At 45.5% G+C, this 26,899-nt stretch overlaps 1 protein-coding gene across 5 annotated transcripts in view; it reads left to right on the top strand.

Moving 5' to 3' along the window:
* Positions 1-26,899, top strand: part of LOC144730083 (IQ motif and SEC7 domain-containing protein 1-like) — a 78,016-nt gene that overhangs the window by 20,887 nt on the left and 30,230 nt on the right. For all 5 annotated transcript variants that reach the window (XM_078610625.1, XM_078610623.1, XM_078610627.1 and 2 more), the window contains exons 2-3: positions 10,826-11,132; positions 14,180-15,447. In XM_078610625.1, coding sequence (XP_078466751.1) covers positions 10,826-11,132; positions 14,180-15,447 — 1,575 coding nt within the window. The remainder of the gene's footprint in view (positions 1-10,825; positions 11,133-14,179; positions 15,448-26,899) is intronic.

Here is a 26,899-nt window from a genome sequence, read left to right on the forward strand (position 1 = left end):
GCTCGCCGGCTGTCTCAAACGATTATTAACAAAAAAAAAGAGAAAAATGGACCTTTCTGTTTTCCAATAGCCGCGCGCAGCTTAAAATTCGTAGTAACTGGAGTTTTTTTCTCTCTCCCGCTTCAGCCAGTTTGGTAATTTTTGTAAAAAGCAATGCTTTATTTGTGCTGTGAGTTGGGAATGTTATCATTGGCTGTAAATCATGGCATGGTCCATGCATTACTTCCAGATGAAGCAGACTGTGCACAGGACTGTAAAAATAGTGTCAGAAGGCACCTTGGAAGTACAAAGCAAAAAAAAAATCCTTCCACGATGGTTTAAGCAGCTGTCTTCACCCCATGACAGTGGTCAAAGTCACGAAACATACGATAATGAAATATCCCTGTGGCAGTCATATCCAACTACTTAGACACCACAACTGTCTGGATTTAGTTTCTATAGGCTGAATGTGCCCGGAGCCTTATTTTATATGGGGGTTGATTGAAAAGTATTCAAAATAAGGGGGATACAAAAGCCACGTGTACTTAAAATTAGGATACACTTTTGTTCTTGAATCCTATTAACCATACACTGTGGTTGAATAATAATGATTTAGACTTTAAAGCTAAAAACTGAAAATGTAAAGGCGTGGCCCCTGCAGTTGCCTGCTGATGCCACTGCTGGTGGAAGGGCCTCCTCTGAATGGAGGCCTAGAGAGCTCCTCGAGAGGGCATCATGGCCTACTCTTCCATGCCGGTCAGATGTCTTTGGTGGCGATGGGAGTACCCACATTTCACCCCACCACACGCAAGACCTCCAAATCGACTGACTTCTGGGTACCCATTCATACTGCTGACAATACTGCACTAGAACGAGTGTGAGCAATTTCAACGCACTCTAAACACTAAGAAACTTTTTTACCACCCCTTTGTTATTTTCAATACAGCATGCAAGCATTGATACGCCGATTGGCTTTTTGTTCTAGGTGAGCTACGGTGTGCCGAGAAACGGTGGAAACAAAACTACGAGCCCATTTGAGGTGCTTTGCGTGAATCACAAACACGTGTCGCAGGTCCCAAGTGCAAAAAGCATTTGGTGAATATGTAATTACAGCGCGGCGGTCACGGCTCTGGCGAAGGCTTTATAAACCCGCAGAATGCTTCGCCGGGCAAGAAAATAACTTTGTAACCCCACGGATTCGGTTGCACAAGCAAAGCTGTGGTAGCTTTTACGTTTTAAACACAAAATTAGCATGAGGGCTCGTCCGTTATTGTGAAGTTGGCCGGAGGGTTTTAAAAGAAAAAAACGATCGCCTGCGAACGCGTACAGCTTGTACTTTGTTTAGCGCCGCCCGCCACGCACGAGGGACCCAAGGGGTGAATTTTCAAAAATAGGAATCTCACAACCCTGGGCCATGGGAGTTGGCTCACCTCGCTAGCCCACAAGCCTCGGAGCATTCCTGCTGCAGCGCGGCACAAGAGGTATGCAGGGCCACAGGCCAGCTGTAGTCAAAACATGGACTGCTGGGCACCCTGTTACAAACCTATAACCAGCTTGTAAGGGGACGAGAATGAATGCACATCTCGTTCATACCCGTGTAGATAACATTGAAACATTGACACACATTGTGCTCGCCGTACGTACGTATGTTGAACTTCTTTCGCACCGTACGTAGCCGACCGTGCTAAACGGAGGTGCGGGGTAAGGACAAGAAACTAAACACAAAAAGCAGTTCCGAACAAATACGTTTTCAGTTTAGATTTTAAAGTGCATAGCACCAGTGGATTCCGAATAACGGAAGGAAGAAGTTTCCACGATGTATGCTGCTTGACTACAGCCGAAAGCTATTGTGCTACAATTAAAAAAAATATATATATATACTGTCATAACGGGTAAAGGTGCAGCCCTGCAATTTCTTGCTAACACCACTCCTGGTGGAATGGGTTCTACAAGTGGGAGCTCAAGAGAGGGTATTTGGCCTACTCTTCCATGCTGGCCAGACATCTTGGAAGAGGTGGCAGTAATCCACACTTTTTCCCACCGCACGTGACATGCCGATCGGCTGTCTGTTGTGAACCCATTTGTACTGCTTGAAGGACAGCGATGGGTGGACTTGAGACATCTTGGACTGCTTGAAGGACAGCGATGGGTGGACTTGAGAAACCTGCACCCTTGTTTCAACTGCCGCACCGGATTGCAAGTCCGATTTGACAACTTACTATTACAACATCGCACTGCGGAACTTTTAGCATTTACTGTGAAGTACATGTCCTGTAATGATGCGGCTCTAGATGGGCACTTGATTAACCAGCGTCCAGTTTGGGCTGTCAAAGAGTGGAGCTGTCAGAATTGATTATTTTAATAATAGTAATTAAGAGTACAATGCGGTAGCGGTGATGCAGTGGTTAGTGCACTACGCTATGAGTTTGGTTCACGGCCATGGCTGGCATCAGCGATGATTGATATCTGAACCAATCCTAGTCCCCCCCCTTCACCAACCTTCACTAACCAGCGTGGTGAAGTATGGTAAAAAAAAACAAGTGACCCACAGCCTTCATCCAGCAGTGGATTGACTAACGACTATCTGAATTTAAACAAATGAAGGGATGATCGGTGTCGTAATTTGAATTTCCAAAGTTTTTAAATACAAATAAATGTCTCTCCAGACGACATGGAAAGCATCCAGATAAATAGTCAGCAATATGCACAAACAACACTTTACATAACACTTTCTGCACTCTTTTATTTACCACATTTACTGCGGCTAAAACAAGCAATGCAAGGCTTCATCTAGAACCAAGCTACAACTCCCTTGAGATGGAATATCTACTTTAATGAGTTTTGGTCTGAATTTAAAATAGACATTTTACTTCAGAGCACTTTCTATTGAGGAAAGTCAGGCACCTCCTGTGTGACATTTTCTCAACGGGAGATCTAATCACATTTTGGAAGCTCGGCAGGTTTGAATCTGCATGCCGTTGGGATTGGCGACCACAGGCAAAACAGGTGTCATAGGTTGCGGGGGCTCCGTGCATTGTGGGAAGCAGAGGACAGTGACGAAATCCTATGTCGTGCTGTACTTCTATGCACCTGCATCCATGCTCCCCGCCTTCACCAGCCTGCACCGACCGGCATGGTGAAATATGATCAAATGACTGCCCTAAGGCCTCCCGTGTGGATTGTCAAAAGGGCTGTAAAAAGGCAAAGGTGCAGCCCTGACATTGCTTGCTCAAGCCACTGCCGGCAGAAGGGCCTCGACTCAAAAGAGCTTTAGAGATCCCATATAAGAGTGTACTTTGGCTCACTCTTCTTCCATACCGGCCAGAAACGTTGGAAGAGGTGGCAGGACCCACACTTTACCCCACCACACGAGACTTGCCGACAGACTAACAGTGGCGTGCCCATTCGTACTGCTGGGTGGACAGAGGCGTGGGAGATTTCAGAAGCGCATTATTTAATGTGCCAAGCCTGGAGGTGTATATGTACTCCTGATTTAAATATGCGTGAGGCAGGATTTAGTCATAACACAAACTGCACTCGCTGCACCGTGCACATGCGGGATCACTCACTTGGGGCACCCTTTCTGGCGAGCAAGCTAGCGGACAAACGGGGAGTTTGGATAATTGCCGGAATGCAGGGAATCGCGTTACACCCATGGGGTGCCTCGTACAAGACGACAGTAAAATGTGTGTATTTAGACGCAGATTTTGACTGGAGCTTCCTGCCCATCCCTGGCTTGTCGCCACAAAAATCTCATTAACGAGAGAGGGTTTTCAGACAAGCACAGGTTGTCGATATATTCTCGTGGCCACCGCGTGCTGACAGGGCATTGTATCACTTCATGTGACTTATGACTAAACACTACCGTGACTCCCTTGCAGATGTTGTGCAAGAGACAAGCATTCAATGAAAGTACATGCATAGGCTGAACAAGATGACTTTACGAATAATCATAAACAGAGCTTACTTTCTCAATTAATATGTTCTGGGTTCATATTCTTGGTTCTTTCGGTAAATTCACGTAGAACCAAGAATATGAATCCCTGCATTTACGAAAGCTTTAAATCGAAATGTTCTGGGTTGCTGATAGCCCTGGAGTACAAGTGACACGTGATTATTCGCTATGGTCTTTGCGATAGGTATACTGGATGTGGTGTGCTGGGTATGGTGATACATATCTGGTCGCCTACATGGACAGACGTGGCTAAAATTAAACCCCTGATCATACTTTTTCCACATTCATATTTCAAATGCGTTGAAGTCTTTTATTATCTTTGAAAACAAACTCAAAATAGATACGGTTAGAGATGGCATACTTGATGTGCTGTACCTACATACAGTACTGCAGATATGTAATTTTAAAGGGTTACTGAGATTATATCATACTTTAGTACGCAAAGTGTCACATTGCATTATGTGAAAAGAGCCCTCTTGTCACCGCGGAAAGTTGACCTGACAGCATTCAATATCGGCCATTTCATTTCGATCAATATTTATTTAATACGCACGCACAATTACGGATAAACAGCATCCACCGCAGTGGCTTTTCAATTCGACTAAGTAACTCGGCAGATGAAAAAAAAACGCATAAAATAGTCAGACGTCAGTTGTCTTTGTGGATACATTATCTAGATGGCTCATACTGGGGGCCTTTCTGCCGCTGCCAAAACCATTGCAAGGCTCCCCAATTTCCGCCGGCGGTAAGCTGTTAAATAACGAGATGAATTGTTTTTTTTTATGCTGACCAGGCGCGCCAGCACCAGTTCGGGAAGGTGACTTTCAGGCACCGTTGATTTAATGAGTCCTGTGAGCTTAGCTCCCTGCATCACGAGTGAATTATGGAAATGCCGAAAAAAACTGAATGAGATGTCCGACGACATTTCAGGAAAATCGGGAATATCTTAGCTCGGCTTGGCTTGAATGTTTCTCAGGTGTGTTGTACTTCAAACCCTGGAGGAGTCGTTGAAATAATCTATCAAGTATTCATCTTAAACCATGCCTTTCATTTTGGATCATATAAAGCTATGTGTATGGAGCTCCGTTGCATGAAATGTTGCGTCTGCCAATGAAACTATATAGCAGAGGTGTGGACTCGAGTCATGTGACTTGGACTCGAGTCAGACTCGAGTCATGAATTTGATGACTTGCGACTCGACTTGGACTTGCATAACAATGACTTTGTCCCACCTATGAGATGTGGACTCGAGTCATGTGACTTGGACTCGAGTCAGACTCGAGTCATGAATTTGATGACTTGCGACTCGACTTGGACTTGCATAACAATGACTTTGTCCCACCTCTGCTATATAGCATTGGAGGGAGCCTACGGAACAAAAAATACGAGCTGCGTTGACATCAGTGAAAGACCACACAATGTGATGCAGTCTTATCAGATGGTGTCGTCAATGTTAAGAGCACGGACAGGTAAGCAGTGTGTGGCACCGCAGATAACGTCACAAGTGAAGCGTTGAGTGGCAGACCTGTTTAGCCAGAATGAGCCACGCAATGTCTTCTCAAAACCTTCGCCCTAGAAAACAAGCCAAGAAAATTCACCAGACTCACCATGAACATTGCTTTATTAACAAGACAAGGTGCAGCCCTGAGATGTCTTGCTTATGCCACAGCTAGAAAAAGATCCCCCACCAGAGTGAGCTCTAGGGAGACCCACCAGAAGAGAGTATGTGGCCTACTCTTCCAGGCTGGCCAAGGCGTCTTTGAATCGGTGGGAGTACCCACACGTCACCCCACACGTCACCCCACAACACACAAACTGTTCTTTGGTTCTTTCGGTAAAGTCACGTATAAAGATAAAATAATAATTTAAATTATATACTAGCATACTTAATTAAATTTATTATTTTATCTTTATACGTGACTTTTACCGAAAGAACCAAAGAATAATTCCTGCAGTCACGAAAGCTCCAAATTAAACACACAAACTGCCCATTGAGCAACATACCACTGGGTAGATTTAACAAACGTGCACCATTGTCGCAACTGCTGCGCCGTGAGATTGAACTGGTTTGCCTCTGGATTTGCAAGTCCAGTGTGCTGACCCATGGCACCACGTTCCCGCTTGACGATGCAAACATTTATAATAGACAGACGTTTAAGAGCAGAGTGACTAACCAACTTAAAGTTGGAGATCGCACTTGACAATTAATAAACTGTGGAGTTGACGAATGACACGTGTTGGGTTTTGTTTTGTTGTTAATGTGAAGCAGTTATGCAGACTCAAATTAATATGCATTTTAATTTACAACATGTAACTGATATACAGTAATCCCTCGCCACTTCGCGGTTCAAGTTTCGCGGCTTCAGTGCATCGTGGATTTTTCGAAATGATTTAAAGGCCTCATTATACCTGTGCAGTAACACCATCATCATCATCATTCATCATCACATTCATCGAACTGCACAGGTCTGTCATCGTCGTCATTGTCATCGTCATTGTCATCGTCGTCGTCGTCATTACTGGAGTCAAGTCTCAAGATACTACTGTCATTGGTGAGTGTAGAACACCATAATACGTATCGTATGAGAGAGAGAGAGAGTGAATGTATAATATTAAGGTTTTATAATTAAATAGATTTAAGTAAAATATATATATAAAGTATAGATATACATATTTAAAACATTCTGGTACCCACACACACATATACGGAAATTCCTATGGGGCCAATCCTACTTCGCGGATTTTCATCTATCGTGAGGGGTTCCGGTCCCCATTAATCGCGATGAACGAGGGATCACTGTATTACTTTTTTTATTTCACAAGAATCAATTGACAAGCACATCAAGTCAAATCATGGAAACACGAACCGTTGTAAATGAAAGTACATGTTCGTTTGAGACTTCATAACTGCATCACAACAACTAAAACCCGTTTAACTTTGTCTGCTTAAGAGTGTTTAGCCGTTCGTGTTTAGTGCGACCTCCAACTTTCTGCTCGCTCTCAGGCGTGAAGAAGGCTCTTTGCCTGAACAGTATTTTTTTACATTTTACTGTTGATAAAAGTTCAAGCTCGAGCCTTGCAAATGCTTGCTCATGCCACTCGAGGATGCCTGGTCTATTCATCCACGTTGACCAACAACATGTTGGAAGAGCTGGGAGATAACCCGTCACTTTTTACCCCTCCACATGGGACCTGCGGATCAAGTCATTGCTATGTGTCATTTGATGGACGGAAAGCGTTGAGTCGGGATTTGAGAAGCTTGTACCATTGTTGCAACTGCCGTGCCAAATAGAGGAACTTGAACCGACAAATTCTGTGTTGCAAGGTCCAGGGTACTAACCGTTGTACCAGGGACGCTTACCTTTGCTATTGTAAGGACGTGATTATGATGAATGTCGGTTGGCCTTTGTATTTGTCCATTCGTGCCTCTGCTAATGCGGGCCATTAATATTTTATTTGATGTTTTGCATATACAGTAGTGCACAATGACGTCCTTTACTTAAGGCGGAAAAAGCCCATTGAAGTGCATGTTCTCTTTTGTTACAATGAGCTGTATGATTATACCAAAGACAAAGACCCCCCGTATAGGCTTAACAGACTGTTGGGGCAAGTGCTGTTAGTGGGCACCTATGAAGCCCGCCACGGCACACGAGGGGGTGGGTGTCCAACACCACGCCCGGCCGCCTTTGTCTCCATAGTGGCGATGTTTACCCACCGCACCAGGTATTCATTTGAGGCTGAGTCGACCTAAGGGAGCCCCAGAACCGGTTCAGATATTCGTCACCGATGTTGGCCATGAGCGAATCGAACTCTGGTCGCCGGATTTGTAGTGCAGCGCGCTAACCGCTCCACTACTGCTCCCCACACTCCCGCTTTATACACAGAGAGACATATATTACATGCATCTGTATACATTATATGGTCTCTTTCTTAACATAAACTGTATATACTCGTACTACACTTGGAATATATATATTTTTAAAAAAAACACGTCTTCCCCTTGAGAGGAAGAATCTAATAAACAAAACATGAGCTGCATAAAATGTCCCGGACATATTGATTTTCCTAAAATAATGCAGCAGCCTTTCAAACGCAATTTGAGTCCTGTAAGCTCTGAGACATGTTTACGTTAGTACATACGTGCTTTGCCAAATCCTCTCCATCTGTCCGTCGGAGCAACTTCAACTGAAGCTGCCGCAAGCGGTCAGTCCCCCAAAGTCGGACGCCCAGGAGAATACGATGTCAAACTTTCAGACGATGACAAAAAGCCCCTACCCCTAAGGTTTAGTTAAAACGTTATCTTTGGCGCGTGTTTTGCCACCCATTTGGCAGCAGCTGTGAGTTGCGCTGGGTCGACTTATAAGAGGTGGTGTTGTGTTCCGCGTAAGAATTAGGCCGTGTTTCTGTTCCTTCACCAGTTAGCAACCAATCTCTGCTCCCATATCAACAGCACAGGTTCACGCGTGACCAAATCACTCTAAATGTGCCCCAATGTCGTGAGATCTCAAGAGCTATGTGATCCAGTTACTACTTTCATGGTTACACTGCCGATGCACGTCGGTTGTTGTAGGCTTTGGCTGTGGGGTAACCAGTGAATGGCAGTACATCTGTGGATTCTTGATAATCTTTCCTGTCAGAGCTTTAGGTCTTACCTCCCTTATATTTGTGAGACATTTTCCAGGTATTACGGCTTATTCCTGCATGCCAAACACTTATTAAATTTAATTTGCCAAACATCCGGCTGCAGCTAAAAAGGTAAAGGTTCAGCCCTGCGGTGTATTGCACAGACCACTGCTGGCAGAAGAACCTCCACTGCAGGGAGTTCTAAATTATCCCCTTTAGAGTTCATAATAAAGTTTTTGGGTTAGATCGCGCTATTTATAAATGTGTCGTAACCCTCCACCACCCGACACGGCCAATCAGCAAAAACGTGTCACGTTGACAAAAGACAAATAGTTCACTACTTTAGCCCACCGGTGTATTGAAGAGTGAATCCACAACATTTACAGTTTTTGAGTACGACGTTTCGCTGGTAATTACATCCAGCATCATCGGGCAATTCGCTAGAATGGCGAAAAGCCTACGTGTTAAACCCCCTTTAGAGTGTGCCGTTGTACTACTCTTCCAGGCTGACGAGACATCCTGGAAGAGATGGGAATACCTACACTTTACCTGACCACGTGCAACCTGCCGCTCGATCTACTGTGGCATACCTATGTACACTGGTGGGTGGGAACCTCTTGTAAAGGTGTCCTGAGGCTCAGTGAGGGTTACATGAGTAAATAAAGATAATAATTATTACTGATAGAGAACCCGTTGCTCTGCAATGGAAAATAAAGAGTCAGCTGCCATTTTCATGACAACTGCCTCTTATTAAAAGTAATCTACTTTTCAGCATAATAAAATGCCAAAATAATACATATTGTGAGGGTTGTTTTTTTATAATCTCGAGGGTTTAAAGAATAATCTGGTGAAAGAATAACATTAATATGAGCACAAGTTGAACAGCTAGGCAAATGTGAAATAATCCGTGTTATTCTTCTATATCCCTGACTCCCACCTTCTATTATATGTCTTCCGAATTTCTTTCCGCCGTTTCAACCCAATTAAATGTTTAGGCGTTTCACGGAAAATCCCATTCATCCAGTTAACCGAGATAGTTCCCGTGGCAATGGCCCGCAGCAGCCACTCACGATAGATACATCGTTGGGGTGGATAGGAGCCCGGCCAGCAGCCAGCCGGAAAACTCAAGGCATCAATAATTATTGTGAACAATCGTATGATTACGTGGCGCCTTTTCAATTTGAATCTGCGTCCTGGTGCACTCTCACACAGCCACGTGCTCCCAGGGTCAGAAAGTCTCCGACAAAGCGATCGCGTGCTCACAGAGTAACGCAGCACAGAGCCTGCGGCAATGTGCCTGCACCCCACTCCATCAAACGCGTTTCATAACCGGGGTCCGTGCTCAGAAAGGGGGTGGACGGCAATGCTCACTCAGAAAACTAAGCAAATATGATACATATATATAACCAGCACTCGTACATAAAAAAATATAGTCATGTTTTGGTGCATGGCTTACACATTCGACAGGATCATGCTGTGTGCCGTACTAATGTGGTGGTTAGCTGTGTGTTACTCACAGATCCTAAACCCTTGTTAATGGAAATGGCCAATCATCTGCTGCGTGACTTCATTTAACTATTCTTCAGGTCCCGTGAATTTCATTGGTGGGTTTTCACTTCGCACTAAACAGCCACAAGCATTACAGCTATGTCTTTCTTAACTCAGAATTCAGGTGGTGCTCATCTCCTGTTTACAGCCCTGAGCCAGTGCTGGAAATTCCACATTCCCATGGTGGAGGGGGGGGGGGGTCTCTCCAAAGAGACAACCACTGGTTGACTTTGCCAAAAAAGTGGTCCTCATTGTGTCGTGCCAAAGTTAGGATTTTAACTCGCAATATTTTGGTTGTGAGCCACTCCCACGACCGCTGAGCCATCTAGCTGGCTGTGATAGCTCATTATAGACACTGACTGTCAAAATAAATGTAGATATTTAATGGTATCGGGCTACACGTAGTTAACAAGCTGATTACCACAAATTTTTCTCCAAAATGTGTTTTTCAGTTGTACCCAAATTATGTATATATGTCCGACGTTCCCTTCTCCCTGCTTGAAGTACAGCTTCATACTTCAACCTGATGTCAAACATCTCGTTTTTAAATCGAGGGTACAATTAACCAAAATGAGTTGTCACGACTCCTCTGTGTGTAACTTTAGGCAGGAGTTTGCAAGGCGTGGGCAGTGCCAGTCAAGACCGGCGACGGGGAGAGAAATCTTGCACCCGATATCAAACCATGCCTCTTTGCGTCTCTTTCTTTTTCACCGACCGCAGCGTGGATGTTGAGGCACAGGGCCCAGAGACGGTCACGTGCACAGACGGCTCGCTCAGTCGAGACGCCGCGGCGGCGGCGGCCTGCTCCCCGGCCCGCGCGTCCGACGACGCCTCGGCCTTGCCAGGCACCTCCGCCCAATCGCGGCAATCGACGTCGCGCAGGGCCAGCTTCCAGCGATCCAACTCGGCGCTGCGCCGGGCGCAGCAGCAAGGGGACGACGGGACCACGGCTGCGACGGCCGCTGCACGGCGGAAGCACTCGCTCGCCGGGAGCTACGAGCTCTCCTCCGACCTGCAGGATAAACAGGTGACATTCACCCCTCGCTTTCCTGCGCCCCGTTATTAATATTCGTGATGGAGCCCTGTACTCGTGTCTATTATCGCCGGCAGTAGTTGTCGCTGCTTAATTCTTTAGTTTTCAAGGTAGGAGAATGACATCGTGCTTTTATCATTGCTGTAACGGTTAATATAGTTGCTTATTTTCCCGCACGTCTGATTAGCACGGTTGGCAACGTACGGTGTGAAGGAAGTTCAACATACATACACACACCGTGGGGCCAGGTCAATGGCGACGATTTTGATGATAGTGGTGTGACTGCAGCAGAGATCATGCTGTTCTTGCCACCGCCTAGGCTTTAAAAACAGGACATATCTTTGGAAGAAGAATATGTCACAATACTGGAAGAGCGAAGAACCACATGTAAATGCGCTTTTTTGATCGGTGTATTTATATGCAGTTGACATAAACTGAAGTTTGTAATGACTTGAAAAGACTTTCAGCTTTTCCACCGCAAAAAGTGGAGGATCCTGAGAAAATCAGGACAGGTGGCAACTCCATCTCACAAGCCTAATGGCTGCCAGCACCGATGGTAACGAATGGATTCTCGGAGATTTAGCCGACTCCTGATTTCGGTCTCCTAACAATTTGATGAATTGTCACGAGTCAAGGATCACAATTCAGTTCAAGATCTAATGATCTTAAAACTTTTTAGCGAATGAAAGCTCCTCTGGTGACTGCCGGGGTGACATGAAATAATTACGTAAAATACCAAATGGACAAATCAATAATAATTAATTCTCACAACAACTTTTCGATGCACGTATCTGGAGCAGACAACATGGATTTCAATAGATGAATCAGTGCATTGTGTACACCTCCATGGGGTACATTTCATAACAATGAGGCATTTAGTTGATCCTTAAATGCCTTGATGCAATAGGGCAACTAATGTCAATCATCACTGGCATTAGTAGTTGCTGCATACATTTTTGTTTTCAAGGTAGAAGAATTACATCATGCTCTGTCATTGCTGTAAATGTTAATATAGTTACCCATTGTAAATGCATTGCCAATAGCGAGATGATCGCCGGCAATGATTTCCCTCAAATTGATTTCATGCCTCACAACCTTAACTCGAGCAGTCATTAAATCAGAACTGCCTTTGATTGCCCAAAGATGCCTATGAGGGAAGGGGGGCTCCTCTCGGTAATTCCCAGAGGCATTGCTGAAGAGTCCAACACTGCCTCTGACAATTGGTTACAGCAAGCCACAATCACGTCCACCTGGTCCGACACCGCAACAGAATTGGGTCAATCAATGGCAATGACTGACCAACCAGCAACCTGGTGAGGCAGCATGCTGACCAATACATTCCGGTCCGCTTGCTCAATCGTCCGAGCAAATACGGTCATAATGCAGACCACTCTAAAAACTGGCTATTATGACTCAGCGTACAATTTGTTGACCACCCGGTATATCATTTGTCACCATTTCACGTGTGTTTAAACGGCCTTTGTCCATTGTGACACGCAATAGTAGAGACATATACAACAGAGCAAGCAGAATAATAAATGACCACTGTAGCCCTATCATTTGCCCACATGGAGACTTAATTGGAGCAGTGAACTTTATCTGTGTGTGCCAAATGCCAGGCTTGGCACCAGTAAGCAAGGCTCTGTTGAGTCATAGGCCACTTTTATGTACTTTGTGATGTATGGACACTGCCAAACCAAATGCTGCTATGATTAATAGTGGTTGTTCCGATGGTCCCAAAAGAACTTGCAAAACATTACAGCACTTGTGCAAGTCCTACAATACTCATAACATGTACACGTACGGAAACTTTTGTAAATCCACCGCTGGATGAGGGCCACCACACACCGTGTGGGTCGTGAGGATTTCTTTTTGCCACGCAGGTCAGTGCAGGGTGGTGAATGGCGCAGTGGGCACAGATGTGGGGGACTTCGTACACAGAACAGCGATGGATTCTTCTGCACTACCCAATTCTAGCCACAACATTTGTCCTGCAGCAGCCACTAAACGGCTGTTGTTGCACAGTGGTCTTTCATTCAAGAACTATTCAAACTTTTGCCCGACATTGCTCCTGAGATACGATGAGGCTGGGTGCATTCCGGGTAAATGTGGTCAGAGTAGTGTATAATTAATATACTCCAAAAAATATGCATGGATACCTGCATATTCCATTATTCAGCAACGAGTTATTACATCTTGTCACCCGGAGGCATGCACTGAGGACACGAGTTGGTGTGATGGAAATTGATTGCGAGTAGAATGTCTCTCCTTTGGTTAGGAGTGTTTCACTTAGAGGAGAGAAAAATAACTCCACCCCCCCCCACCCACACTACCCGTAGCAAAGTAGCGTGTCATGGTGTCATGAGCAAAGAACGTCTTGTGCTCAAGCAGCCGCAACGTTGGCTTGATTCACAATGCGTACAATTATTGATGAGCGCCAAAGTGGTCCTGGAAATTTAATGCGAATTGCGTGAACTCGCAGTCGTTGCTCGTATTGGCTGCCCTTGTTGTTTTGTTTGCCAAGTCCATGCATTCCGAGTAAAAGGAATGCATCAAGCCTGCTTTTATTGACATTTTAGCCTCGTGTACAGATCCCTAAAGTGGGAATCGAATCTTCTGAGCCAATCGCAATCGCTCAGCGAAGCAGCGGTCATTGGTTTACTGTAATAAGAGTAGGACAAATGTACCTCAGCATTTGAAAGTGATGCTGCTGCCAAATCGCTACGTGTCATTATACACGTTTTGGGTTATACGCTGAACACACCCGACACGAGTGTTTTCGCTCGACAGTAAACTGCTGAGAGTGCACGCGTATTTTTATTTTCGCCGCATACGTTATCGTGGTTGTGCTGTACCGCTCTCCGACACGTTTTCAGGTGGTACCTCGCGTTATCCAGCACGACGTCCGACGTAACGCTCTACGCGCCCCGGGGGCTTCTTTCGTGACCGCGACTGAAGCTCTCAGCATGTGGAGTGAAACGTCGGACGCCGCGCCGAACTCGCGCGAGAACTGCACGTTGTTATTTTTTCTTTGTTCCCAGGTGGAGATGCTGGAGCGTAAATACGGGGGCCATTACATCAGCCGCCGAGCAGCGTGCACCATACAGACCGCCTTCCGAGAGTACCAGATGAAGAAGCAGTTCCGGAGGATCCGAGACTCCATGTGTGAGAGCCGTGTCTCCAAGGGCACTCGGATGCAGCTACCGACCCAGGAGTCCCCCGTTGCGGGGAAGGCGCCACCACAAGGAGGGCTTGCACCCACAACGGCCGTGACGGCCGTGATTGTGGCCTCCGCAGACCGGAAGGCCGAGGCCAAAGAGGGCCCGAAGCGGACGCGGCATGGCGGGCGGCAACAGGGAGACACAATCACGGAGCTGGAGGACGCCTTCTCTAAGCAGGTCAAGTCGCTCGCGGCCTCCATCGACGATGCGCTCAACTGCAGGGGCCTGAGCAAGTCGGACGAGGAGAAGCTGGACTCGCGGTCGGCGGGGAACGATGGCAACTCTTCGACGCTGACGCTCCTCCCCAAGGACGAGCTCGCGGAGGACCCCAGCCAGGCGGACGACGGCATCGTGAAGGACAAGCTGGCCGCGTCGTACAGCGACATCACGCTGTACATCGACGAGGACGCCATCACGCCGCCGTCTCCGACAAACCGTATCTCTGCCGTGCCAGCAGTAGCGGCGGCGGCCGCGGCCGCGGCCGGGTCGTTTATTGCGCCGGACAGATTCCACTCGGGGTGCAGCATCTCCGAGGGCAGCCAGACGCACACATACGTCAGGAGCACGTTACCCAAAACGACCGTCGCCTCCCAAACCGTGAACACGGCCAGGGACATGCGGGCGATGCCCATCGTGGAGAAGGCCCAGGTTCTCATGGACTCCTTGAGCCAGGATGTGCTGAGGAAGCAAAGCCTCTCGGGCCACCCCGTGAGCCCGAAGAGCCCCTCGCGGGGATCCGTCGACTCCGGCTCGCTGCCCGGGGCCAGCATGGTGCGGGTCCTGCCGCCGGAGGCCCCCTCCGCTCTGCGGCAGGGTGGGGGCCTCAGCTTGGGCGTCAACGGGAGCAGGCAGAGCAAGGCCGACTCGGACTTCTCGGACGCCGACAACGACAGCATCAACAGCACGTCCAACTCCAACGAGACCATCAACTACGGGTCGGAGACGTCGTCGCACACGAGCGCGCGCGACCCCGCGCTCACGCGGCCCGGCTACCACAAGGACGCGCAGGGGGGCTGCGACTCGCCCGCTTTCAGCAACGACATCATCCGCAAGCGGCAGTATCGCATCGGACTCAACCTCTTCAACAAGTAAGACGGCAACCCCGCAGGGGAGGTCGGGCAGGCGCGTGGACACACTTTCGAAGTTTGGGGGTGGTGAGGGGGGGGATGCGGGGCTGTCAAATTGTCATTGATTAAGCCGGGTCCACGCTTGAGAGATCAGCTGCACGCAACTGAATCGTTTCGCACGTGCTCGTCTCTCTGAGCGGTTGCGAGTCCTGAGCGATCGTAAAAAAATCCCTTTGCTGACTCCTAAAGAACAATTACCGTACTGGCTTAGTATGGAGCCTACCGGTCATCCATGGCTATGTATTTAACGGTTTAATCATCAGCATGTTCAGCTTAATCAGCATTCACGTCAGCTTGTTGAAGGGAGAAAAACGCGGACTCAGTAATGCAATGATTACATTGTCCAAAATATTGTGGGTGTCCCTTAGCCATAACCAAACACGGCGGTTACCAGCCACCTATACGGCCCACATCAGCTGAAATCCTTAGCACGGACCACTACTATCAGTTGGTGGAACGTGGTTGGCATGGGCCCTGGCGCAAGTAACGAGATGGGGACCCTCTGTCAATTTTCTCTACCTCTTTTTCCCTCCAGCCTGTGTGCCCCGGTGCAGTTGCACCACCTGATTCTTAACATCGCTGGGAGTACTCTCCAAATGTATTCAAGCGAATGACCCTGAAATGTATGGATCTCGTTGGGTCCTTTGAGAAGCCTAAGCAGGGGTTGAGGCTGGGTCATTACTGAGCTGGGAGAATCCAAGGGAATAAATACCCGGCGTTTGGCAGCACAGCGGTGTGCCGCTTGTATGAGGAGCTCTGAGTGTTTCCTCCTCGCATGTGTGACGGGTTTTCTCCAGCTACCCGCTCTTTGCATTCACATGCAAAACACTCGTGAATGGAATTGGCCATGATACAACTTGCAGGACCCTCCTGCGAAAGAGTCTCGAGACTCAGTGAGGCTCTCCTGGGAAAAAGAAAGGCCATGTATTATCGTATTGTCATTCCTATTTCTCTTTTAAGATGTGAGATAATTAGGGTCGACAGCTATATGACAAATATATACCCTCAAGGGAAATTAATTTGTGTCCAATTACGATTTTTAAAGTTATTTTCAGATTGAGCAATGGTGCTTTATATACAGTGTATATATATATAACCATGGCTGTAGCTAGAACTGACTGTCTCTTCTCTTTAAATTATATTTAAATATTCTCCTTCAGTGTATTCTCACCCGTGATGCACACGTCCCACTATCTTGCACTGCGTCTTGAGGTGCCTTTGCATTTAGACTCGATATAAATCCAAATTGTATTACATTATGTATATTGTAAAATATATATTTTGTTTAGCTTCGCCAAAAACACCCGACACGCTCCATTATTAATGCCTCGCAGCTGTGCATAGCACAGAGGTCTCTGTGGAGCGGCGCAGGTGCAAATCATCAACTGTGTGGGTGATGCATTTGATTATTCGGTCACTTCGTTCACTCCCCTAAGTTATTGTGTGCATGTATGTCGAACTTCTTTCGCACCGCAACGTAGCAGCCAACCGTGATAATCCGTCGGCAGAATCAAGCTTGAGCAAAGGGAAAAAAAGAGGCCCCAGTCACGCGATTCGTATTTCCACGCGTGTTTTTTTTTTACACGCAAGAAATATTCACCGCGTCGGTTTTCGCGGTTGGCCTGTATAGCTACGTGATGTTGTTTTTTAACAGTTAGTACCACGTGTCGTTCGGCATGACTTCTGATCTTTTGTTCCACGTCCTCGGAGCATCTTCAGGAACGAAATCACATTTCTATCGGGCTGTTGTCTGGCTTTTGGCTTCCCGTGGAGTGCAACGTTGGACTATTGTTGAAAAAGAGATTCATAGCTCATTGGATTTCTCCAGGATGAATGAAGATTCTTATTCTGATCATGCTGAACAGCGCACACTGCACAACCTGTTCCATAAATCGTGCAAGACGTTCAATGGGAAGCCAGGAAACAACGTGTATGGTTTAATATAAAGCCTAGCGGGCCTCATAAGCGACATCTGTTCTCATCAATAACAAGATAATGCATGGAGGGCTTAAATATTACCGTGAAAGACGTGCACAATGCCGTGTGACATTTGAGCCAATAATCCTTCAACTGTTTAACAATCACTTAAATGGCGAGCAGATGCACAGTGAAAAGCAGCATTTGTCTTCATCACCTCGTGACATGTAATGTAAGAGAGAGGGAGAGAGTGCAGATCCGCGTGTGTAGCTGACAAATGAATGATGATACTAATTTAGTGTTGTGGCTGACTTTCACTTAACTTTTACGTAAACTCAAATTCACCCACACTGCATGTTTAAAATTACAAATTTGCCATTTTTATAAGGTGTTTTATATATATATTCATGTATCTCATATATTTTTGTATTAATTCGTTGATGAAATTCGACAGTTGCTAAATGCATGATGGAACACCCAAAATGTACTGCTGAATCCACTCCGGATGAAAGCGAGAAGCAGACTTCCCCAGCTGGTTTATTCCTCTCGACAAAGGCCGTTGTGCCCAAGTGCACACATCACATGACCCTGTTCTGCATCGCAACCTGTTTGCTCTGCGCATGTAGCATGGCCAAGTTTAGGTGGAAAGTCCAGGAGGAAATTGCTTTTTGTTGTTTTAATAATAGCCATGCGTCAATCTCGTAACCCACGTTTAGGCTGGACCAAAACAAATGCCAATACAAAGGAGACACGTGATATCAATTTTCAATGGGTGCCCACATAAGACATCACCGACGTGAGGGGCGACTGGCTGTACTGTACGGAAATGTTTGGAGTCTGCAGCGAGGATTTCTGTCCGAATAGTTCAGGTCGGTTTAGCATCAAAAGTGTGCAACCCTGCCAGTTGAGCCGGTCTGTAAAAGTCAGCTCGATTGTAATTGCTGCAAAACATTGCTGCTGTTTACATAACAGCATGCCGATGTGCATGTTGACCAAAGCCAAGTGATGTGTGCTTTTAATACAACTGCATGAACTGCATCTGTCCAGTGCAAATGGTACGCATGCATCACGCATGTCCAGTGCCCCATTGTTCACAACGGTCAAAAAATTCAGGAAGTGGAACAAATGGTCCCATAATTGCTCCCTAGGTTTCAAAAGGACGACATTTGAGATGTTTGTGTGTGTGTGTTATTATTGCAACTAAATAAATAAATACAAATTACTTGCCGTTACAAATGATCCAAGAAAGGAAACCGCAGTGGTCGGGACACGTCTCGAGAATGACTACCAAATATGGCAATGCACACCAGAAAATAAGGACTGAGAAGTAGAGGCAAACGGAGCGTGCGTTCGACAAAGCGGAGGTGGGTGGAGGGGATTGGCGGTGACCGAAGTGGTGAAATCGGTAGAGAGCGGACAGCGACAGAGTGACTTCACTAAGACCCATCATTGCTGCTGAGCAGATGGACAGCGCTCGAAGATGAAAATGAAATACCGCTCGGGAGCTGTGGTGCAGCAGCGAGCGTACCTCGCTGCACACTCGGCAACCTGGGTTCATTCCGTATTACAGATTATGTCAATGTCGAGTGATATCTGGCCCCTCTTGAATTATGAAGTATGTCTTCTTGGTTCTTTCGGTAAAGTCACGTAGAAGGGAAGTAATAAAATAATAAAAATAAAACATAATAAAAATAATTCTCACGACGTTTCGGCCACAACGCAAGCAGCCGTCCTCAGGTGAATTTTATTACTTCCCTTCTACGTGACTTTACCGAAAGAACCAAGAAGATGAATCCCTGCAGTCACGAAAGCTTTAAATCGAAAAATTATGAAGTATGGTAAAAAAAAACATGAATGACACAGTGCGGAGGGGTTGACAATAGGCAGTAAATTATTATTTTTACAATCGCTCAGACTCTCTGTGCGCAGCAGTTTTCATGTTGAATTAAACATCGCCGCTGCCAGCAACTAAGAATCGATGCTTCAGTGGCCGAGACTAAATCGAGACGTAACACCGTCCAAAGTAGTTTCGGGCTCGTTATTGCAAATGCATCATTTTCGTGGCGGAAAGCGTTTTTGCGATCAGTGAGAGGTTCCTTATGAACGTGATCATAAATTGTTAAGGTATACCTACTGGAGCATCCGCTTAAACTAACACGCAATAAATAAAGTTCATCGTGACAGAGACTTAATGGGCTTGCCAAGACAGATATAATGCATTACGTTGTAATGGAACTTCATTAAGGGGCAGCGACCCACCAAAATAATAATGCAATACTTGTGTTATGACTGTCGTTTAAAATAAACAAGTAAATAAGTTATGTCCTGGTGGATGTCACCATTTTTATCAGCCTTTTCAAACCGAATTGGCTGAAGGCAATGCGGTTGCAGCACTAAACTTAAACAATTGTGCTGCACCAAATCATTTGGGTATGATCGGAAACAGACCGTTACCTTCAGCCCATTCCGACAATGGAATCTGTAATAGTCCCATGGAGAGATCCAAAAGGAAAAGGGAGTTTATTTTAGCAGAAGCTGAATAGGTTAATATGTACATTCCATAAATACAACGCAAGAGAAAAACACAATGTATGAAATGCATTTGGCAAAAAATAAACCTTATATTGCATTGTATTTTTTTCTTTTGCACATTTAATATGACCACAGTTTTCTACCAAGCAAAAACATATGCTGACCCAAAGACTAGACTCTGTAACATTGAATAGCCTGTTTTCATGTTCCTGCAGATAAGAGGCACATTGGCACTGACTGATTTCTTCATCCCACAGAATGCGTCTCGGCCTCAGCAATGCAAACGACTGATTATGATGTTGATGATGATGCTTTAATTGGCTGATCAGTGGGGACTGAACGATTAACCTGACCCTGGTGATTTTATATATTATGGTGGTTCAGAGTCGTACTTCATAACTAATTCATTGCAGTGGTAAATATAGCGGTCTCGACTGACTATAACATAAGAAGTCATGGTCCTGTAATTTCACCGTGCTGATCAGTGCATTGGTGAAGATGGGTTTCCAGGGGACGGTCCAGGCATCACTTTTAACCCACTGATAATAGCCACAACTGGGAATTGAACGCAGGTTATTGGGTTGATAATGCAGTACATTAACCAGCCCTCCCGCCATACAACAATTATCCAGCAAATTGAAAAAGATTGTTTCTTACACATGTGATTCAACGCGTTTATCATGAGCTTTAAACGCAAATATTAATCAGTGAATCGATGCACCATCCCATCGATACTAAGCACACACTCGTTGTGAAGTCTACACATATACAGGGATTCTGCCATGGAGGAATGGTTAGTACACTGGACTTGTAATCGAGAGGTTTGCCAGTTCTGATTCAATCTAGATTTGAAGTTTTCGTGACTGCAGGGATCCATACTCTTTGGTTCTTTCGGTCATCAGCTTGTCCCACCTGATGACGGACGCTTGTGTTGCGCCCGAAACGTCGTGATTTAATTTATTTTATTTTATACCTACGTGACTTTACCGAAAGAACCAAAGAGTACGGTTCTGATTAATTATCCCGGCTCGGCAGCTAAAAACAATGGAGCGAGTTTCTTAAATCCCCCCCTCCCTGCCTCTGTCCACCCAGCACTATAAATGGGTCCACTACTCTTAGTCGACAGGCAGCTTTTGTTTTTGGTGGAGTTATAGTGTGAGTACTCACACCTCTTCCAAGATGTCTGGCCAGTGTGAAAGAGTAGACCCCCTAAGGGGGCTCTCAAGAGCTCTTCCTCGTGGAGGCCCTGCCACCAAACAGCGGCATGAGCAAGCAATTGCAGGGCTGCACGTTTATCTTTTCACATTATCATTTAATCGGGCGGTTTCGACAATCAAGACCGACAGCGTCCATGCCCGCCGCTGCCTTATGTTGACAGCCACCATTCTCCATTCGTGTGTGACATCGATGGGATTTACAGACTAAATTTGTCAATTGTTGGGACAAATAGTCGGCACGACTGCCGCATCACGCACCTAGACCCTCCGTTCAATGGCTCTTGAGACGTGCCTGGCTCTCCCAGGCTCAGCACAGCACTCCAATAGCCCCCTGCTATAAATCAGGCAGCTCAGACAAGGTAGGGGCAAAAGCAGGCGAGGGGCAATACGGCTCTTCAGTGATATGATCTTCGGCGATAAGGCTCACTTTTAACTCGGTGCAGTATGGCTCTCCAGTGGTATTATCATCACAGGCACGGCTTACTTACCTTCAGTATGAAGTAATATAGCACCCCGGTCGATACGATCTTCACTTGCGGAGCTCACCTTTATAACAGTGTCATGCGGTTCGCTTCGCCGGTGATATGGAATGTGTGAGAAAGGCACCCCTTCAGCACACTTTGGAGAGAGAGAGAGATTTATAAGCACAACTCCATTTTTTTTCTCCACGCAGAAATACAAATATGGCTCAGTCCATTGGCCAATTGTCCTTCCTGATCAATATTACCCAGCAGCATTTGTTTAAGCAACTGGACTCGGGGATGGTTCTATTGTTCTGGGTCTCATCAGCACAGACTTGTTAAACAAATACTGTTGGTTTGCCAGATGTCATAGGTAAATGATGGGGCCCCTGTTCAATGTGAAAAAAAAGCAATATTGCATTCACACTGGAAAAAGCAACACAAACAGCGCAATATCATATCTCTGGAGAGCCATATTGCCAGCTCTTGAAGGCAGAGCGGGATCAAAATTATTAAATAGGCGGATGAGATGGGGTTTGAGTGCTTTGGGAAAAGTGACCTTGATGATGACAAGAGAAACATACCAATGCGCCTGAATAGAAACTAGTTTTTGTTATCAGTTGATATATCCCCTGCTATGACATGGATTTCAAAGAGACATTGACAAAGAAAACGGAACAACATGTGAAAAGTGCACAAAGAAGCATTGAGGGATGCGTGTTTAGGATCACGGCAAAGAGGAAGACATGATTCTGGAATGTTGAGAGAAAATGTAATTACCTAATTAGCTAGTTTTACGTCTCCAGGGCAGATTTATGTTTTTACTTTAGCTGAAAAAAATTGGTTGACCTTTATTCAATTTCACGTTACGGTAAATCTAGACTTAAGCGTATGTACATGCTAAACTTCATTACGACGACGGTGAGAATGGAAATAAATGCTTACCTATCCGCTGCTCTCAATGTAACACAGTGGCAAATGACGCTTTTGAAATCATTACACTTGAAGTGATGTAATGACCAGATGGCTTTTTCTACCGTTGAGTTAAGCTACGCGCATCTTTTGGGCAAGTGAAAATTGCATGGAAAAACAAGCCCCTGTAGTGAATTATGTTGAACAAACTCTGCTGGATGCCCTGAGGAAGTAGTGTAGGGTTTTTTCTCTCTCGAAAATGCTGACTAAATTAAATAACATTGTAGATCGCAATGTGCGTTCCAGCTTCGCCATATTTCACAGTATCCAGTATGCACATTCTGTTAAGAGACATATATTACTACTGCTACGAATATTAGACAAAGTGTGACGAATGCATCGCTTCTGCAGTCATTCGTACTGTGCACACTGAAAACAAAGTAAAAAATAACGAATTATGTTCTTGTCAATAGTAATAAGAGGACCACTTAATGTCACCCTACCAACGTGCACGCCTTTAGAATGTTTTGAAAAAAAACTACTAAAATCCTTTAACAACATTTATCACTGTCATCCCAGATGCTGTACTGTAAAAAAAACATTATCAGCATTGAGAATAGGTTTTCCCCTTTTTTCTGGCAACAAAACAGGTGTTAAGATGTTAAAACACCAAACTGAAACCTTTTACAAAGAATCATGTCTGCATTAACCACAATACTTGTGGTCAGAATGCAAACAAAAAACATACTCTGATAATATAGGCATTGTCTTTGAAACTGAATGGTCGACACCAGAGACAGCTTTTTTTTTAGCCTAGTCTCAATTGGTGCTCGACCAGAGGACGCCAAAAAGCGTCCTCTGGTCGGGGTGAGCATCTACATCATGGAATCTCCTTTGCCAGTACCAAAAAATGAGATATTCTCCTCTGGTCTAACACCGTTTGGGACGAGGCTCAAAAGAAAGTTGTCTCTGGTGTGGACCAATCAGTTTCAAAGACAATGCATATATTATTAGACTATGTTTTTTGTTTGCATTCTGTCCACAAGTATTGTGGTTAACGCAGACATGATTCCTTGTAAAAGGTTTCAGTTTGGTGTTTTAACATCTCAACACCTGTTTTGTTGCCAGATAAAAGGGGAAAACCTATTCTCATATGTTGGTACTGGAAAAGGAAGTCCCATGATTATCAGTATTGTATTCCTATCTTCGATGGTAATTCGTGTTGATATTTTCCGATGAATTTGCCGTCATTAACATGAGGGGCATGATGATGCATTGATTCATTGATTAATATCCATTGTGATGCAAATTATGATACGTGCACTTTATCACACGTGTAATAATTGATGTTTGTTTTTTAAATTATGAATGCCATTGCGTATCATGGATGTGACATTCACCGCAATGTAAAAAAAATAGAATCAATTCTTGAACCATCACCATGAATCACAACAATCATTGAATCACAAGAGGAAGTAAGGAGGATGAATCATTAACATCCATTGTTTATGTTAACATGTTATATCATTCTCTCTCTCTCAAGGTATGGGGGCGGGGGGAGGCAACCGTTTTTATTGGTGTCATAGTTCAATGTTAAGGTCCTTCAACCAGGATGTGCGGGGATCATGGCAGGAAAAAAACCCGATTTTTCCAGCGGCAGGCATCGGGTTTTTTCTTTAATACAATTAAACCCGATTTCGGGGAATTAAAACCTGGTTTAATGAATACGGAACTCTGATCCAAGGCTTAGGCTGCTTCCTCGTCGGTGCTGCTATCGTACTCGGGGGGGGGGGGCCGTCGGGCACGGGGTAGTCGTAGAATGCGGCGGGCAGGTTGGTCTTGATGAACACGAGCTTCTCCTCCACAATCGTGGGCGCCAGTGAGTTCCTTCGCTTGGAATGGATGAAGCCCATCGTTGAGAAGTTGGCAAAGTGCGGTTCTGCAATTAGATCCAATATAGCCGGATTTCTCCCAATCTCAGATGATCGGGTTTAATATAAAAGACAATTAAACCCGATTGTAAAAAACCCGACTGTGCCACCCTTGGCGTGGATGGCGCACTCCGCGGTGATGTGTTGGATGGTTTGGGCCTCACCACAGTCGCAGTATATTTGGAGTTTGCATGCGTGTCTCTCTCTCTCGCTCTCTCCCTGTGGTCGCGTGGATTTTTCTCCGGGCGCTCCGGTTTTCCCCTCCACATTTAAAATCAACGTGCACTGCGGGTGTGTGGCCTCTGTAAATTTCCCCGTGATAAGTCGCTTGGTCGAGTTATCATTTGTGGCCAGGTCACTTTCTGAAAAGGGGCTACAAAGCCCAGTGGGCCTTACCTGGTAAAATAAAAATCGTTTATAGTAGTTTCGGCAATTCCTTTATATTTCGATTTAAAGCTTTCATGACTGCAGGGATTCATCTTCCTGGTTCTTTCGGTAAAGTCACGTAGAAGGGAAATAATAAAATAATAAAAATAAAACATAATAAAATACAATTCTCATGACGTTTCGGCCACAACGCAAGCAGCCGTCCTCAGGTGAAGAACAGGGCTGTCGGAAGAACAGGGCTGTTGGATAGCCCTGTTCTTCACCTGAGGACGGCTGCTTGCGTTGTGGCCAAAACGTCGTGAGAATAGTATTTTATGATGTTTTATTTTTATTATTTTATTATTTCCCTTCTACGTGACTTTACCGAAAGAACCAAGAAGATGAATTCCTTTACATTTTAGATTACTGAGTGCGTGCGTGCATCTCTCGTGCTGCGCACGCGAGACAGAGGGAGAATCTCGGTACTTCCACGGTTCAAGTCCTCACCGACGTTTTTTTTTGTTTGCCACGTTCATAGCCGCCGTCGAGTGCCGGCATCTGTGTTTCCGGCCGCTCGAAGCGCCGGCGCGCATCCAATGCAGCGCATTGACAGTTGTGGCACAACGGGAATTCAGTCGGCAAACTTTGACCCTTGCAGCTCGGCATACACGAGGAAAACATACTTCCAAAATAAGCACGTTTCTTCCGAAATTGGCAGGAAACATTGTTGCTCGAGCAGCGCGTGCAGAGGTAGCATCATGGTCGTTGCTCGCAGAGCCTCTCCTGATTGGCCGAAGGTGAAATGTTTCACGGTGATGTTTAACAAAGAAGAACCCAGGTCTCCTCTGTCAAAAATAAACATTTTTGTTTCTGGAAACACGGCACCAACCAGCATACGCGAACAAACATGTCTGTCCTGTAAAATGAACGCGTGTGCCCTTGAACACGTGTGCCCGTGTGTGCTGCGCTATGCGATCCCGTTATTAGCCAGCACCCACGGTTTACGTGTCCCTCCTCGATGAAACAAGCTCAGGGCCGTGACGCTTACGTGAATCTCAAAGATGATGAGGCCACAATTTTTCCCAGTTCTCATTTAAGAACAGGTCAGCAGTAGTTCGAGAGGCAGCAGGTATAATACAAAATACAGGTGTTTTTTTGGGGTCAGATCACGTAAATATAGAAATGTGTCCTTAAGCCCGCCACCACCCAACACAGCCAATTATTAAGGTTTATCACGTAAACAGAACGTGCCGATTCGTGACTAGTACAGCACACTGGTGTGTTGGAGAGTATATATATGTACACACACCCTGGATGTTGGACATTAGAGGTCAGGGAGGGAAGCCACCACCCCATTTTTTTTTTACAATATAGAGAGAGAGGTCAAACCGTTTGAGGTATCTCTTCAACAGCTTTCATCGATTCCTTTGCCCCCTACCCTCACCAAGGCTATTTGCTTTCATTACTTCGACATTTTTCCCACAGAGGGAGGCTGAGTTCAGAAGTGGCACGGCTGGAGGCCCTGGGTTCAAATAAAGGCAGCCACTCTTGAATACACGTGGGGGGGGGGGGGGTGTCTCAAGTGTAGTGAGTTTATCATGCCGGCCCACTCACCATTGTCTGCGCAGAGAGAACCACATTATGTTAAATTAGTTTTTTTAATCTTAACTTGGTTACATGTCAGCTGAGGGATTTTTATTTCAATGTCAGTTTGACAACCATGTCAGGCGTAGGATCTGTGTGAGAGTGTAATTCCCTCAGTGTGTATAAAAGGGCCATTTGAATAACAGTAAATTAGACTTGTTCATTTGAATGGATCTCCGAAGTAGTTTTGTGAGATTCACTTTTGTGTGCTGTCCTGTAACACTGGATGATGCATTGCTTTGTCCTCTTTAACACCGAATGGATGTTCTCTTGCATATCACGACATGAATAGCACATGAAATAAAATAAATTACGACGTGTCATCAGGTGGGAAAGCTTTTATTTTATACCTACGTGACTTTACCGAAAGAACCAAAGAGTATGAATAGCACAATTGTAATTTGAAGGGAAAAAAAACTGAGAAGAAAATGTC

The sequence above is a fragment of the Lampetra planeri genome, chromosome 34 (genome assembly GCF_965212315.1).
Source record: "Lampetra planeri chromosome 34, kcLamPlan1.2.h2, whole genome shotgun sequence".
In the NCBI taxonomy this organism is placed as follows: Eukaryota; Metazoa; Chordata; class Hyperoartia; order Petromyzontiformes; family Petromyzontidae; genus Lampetra; species Lampetra planeri.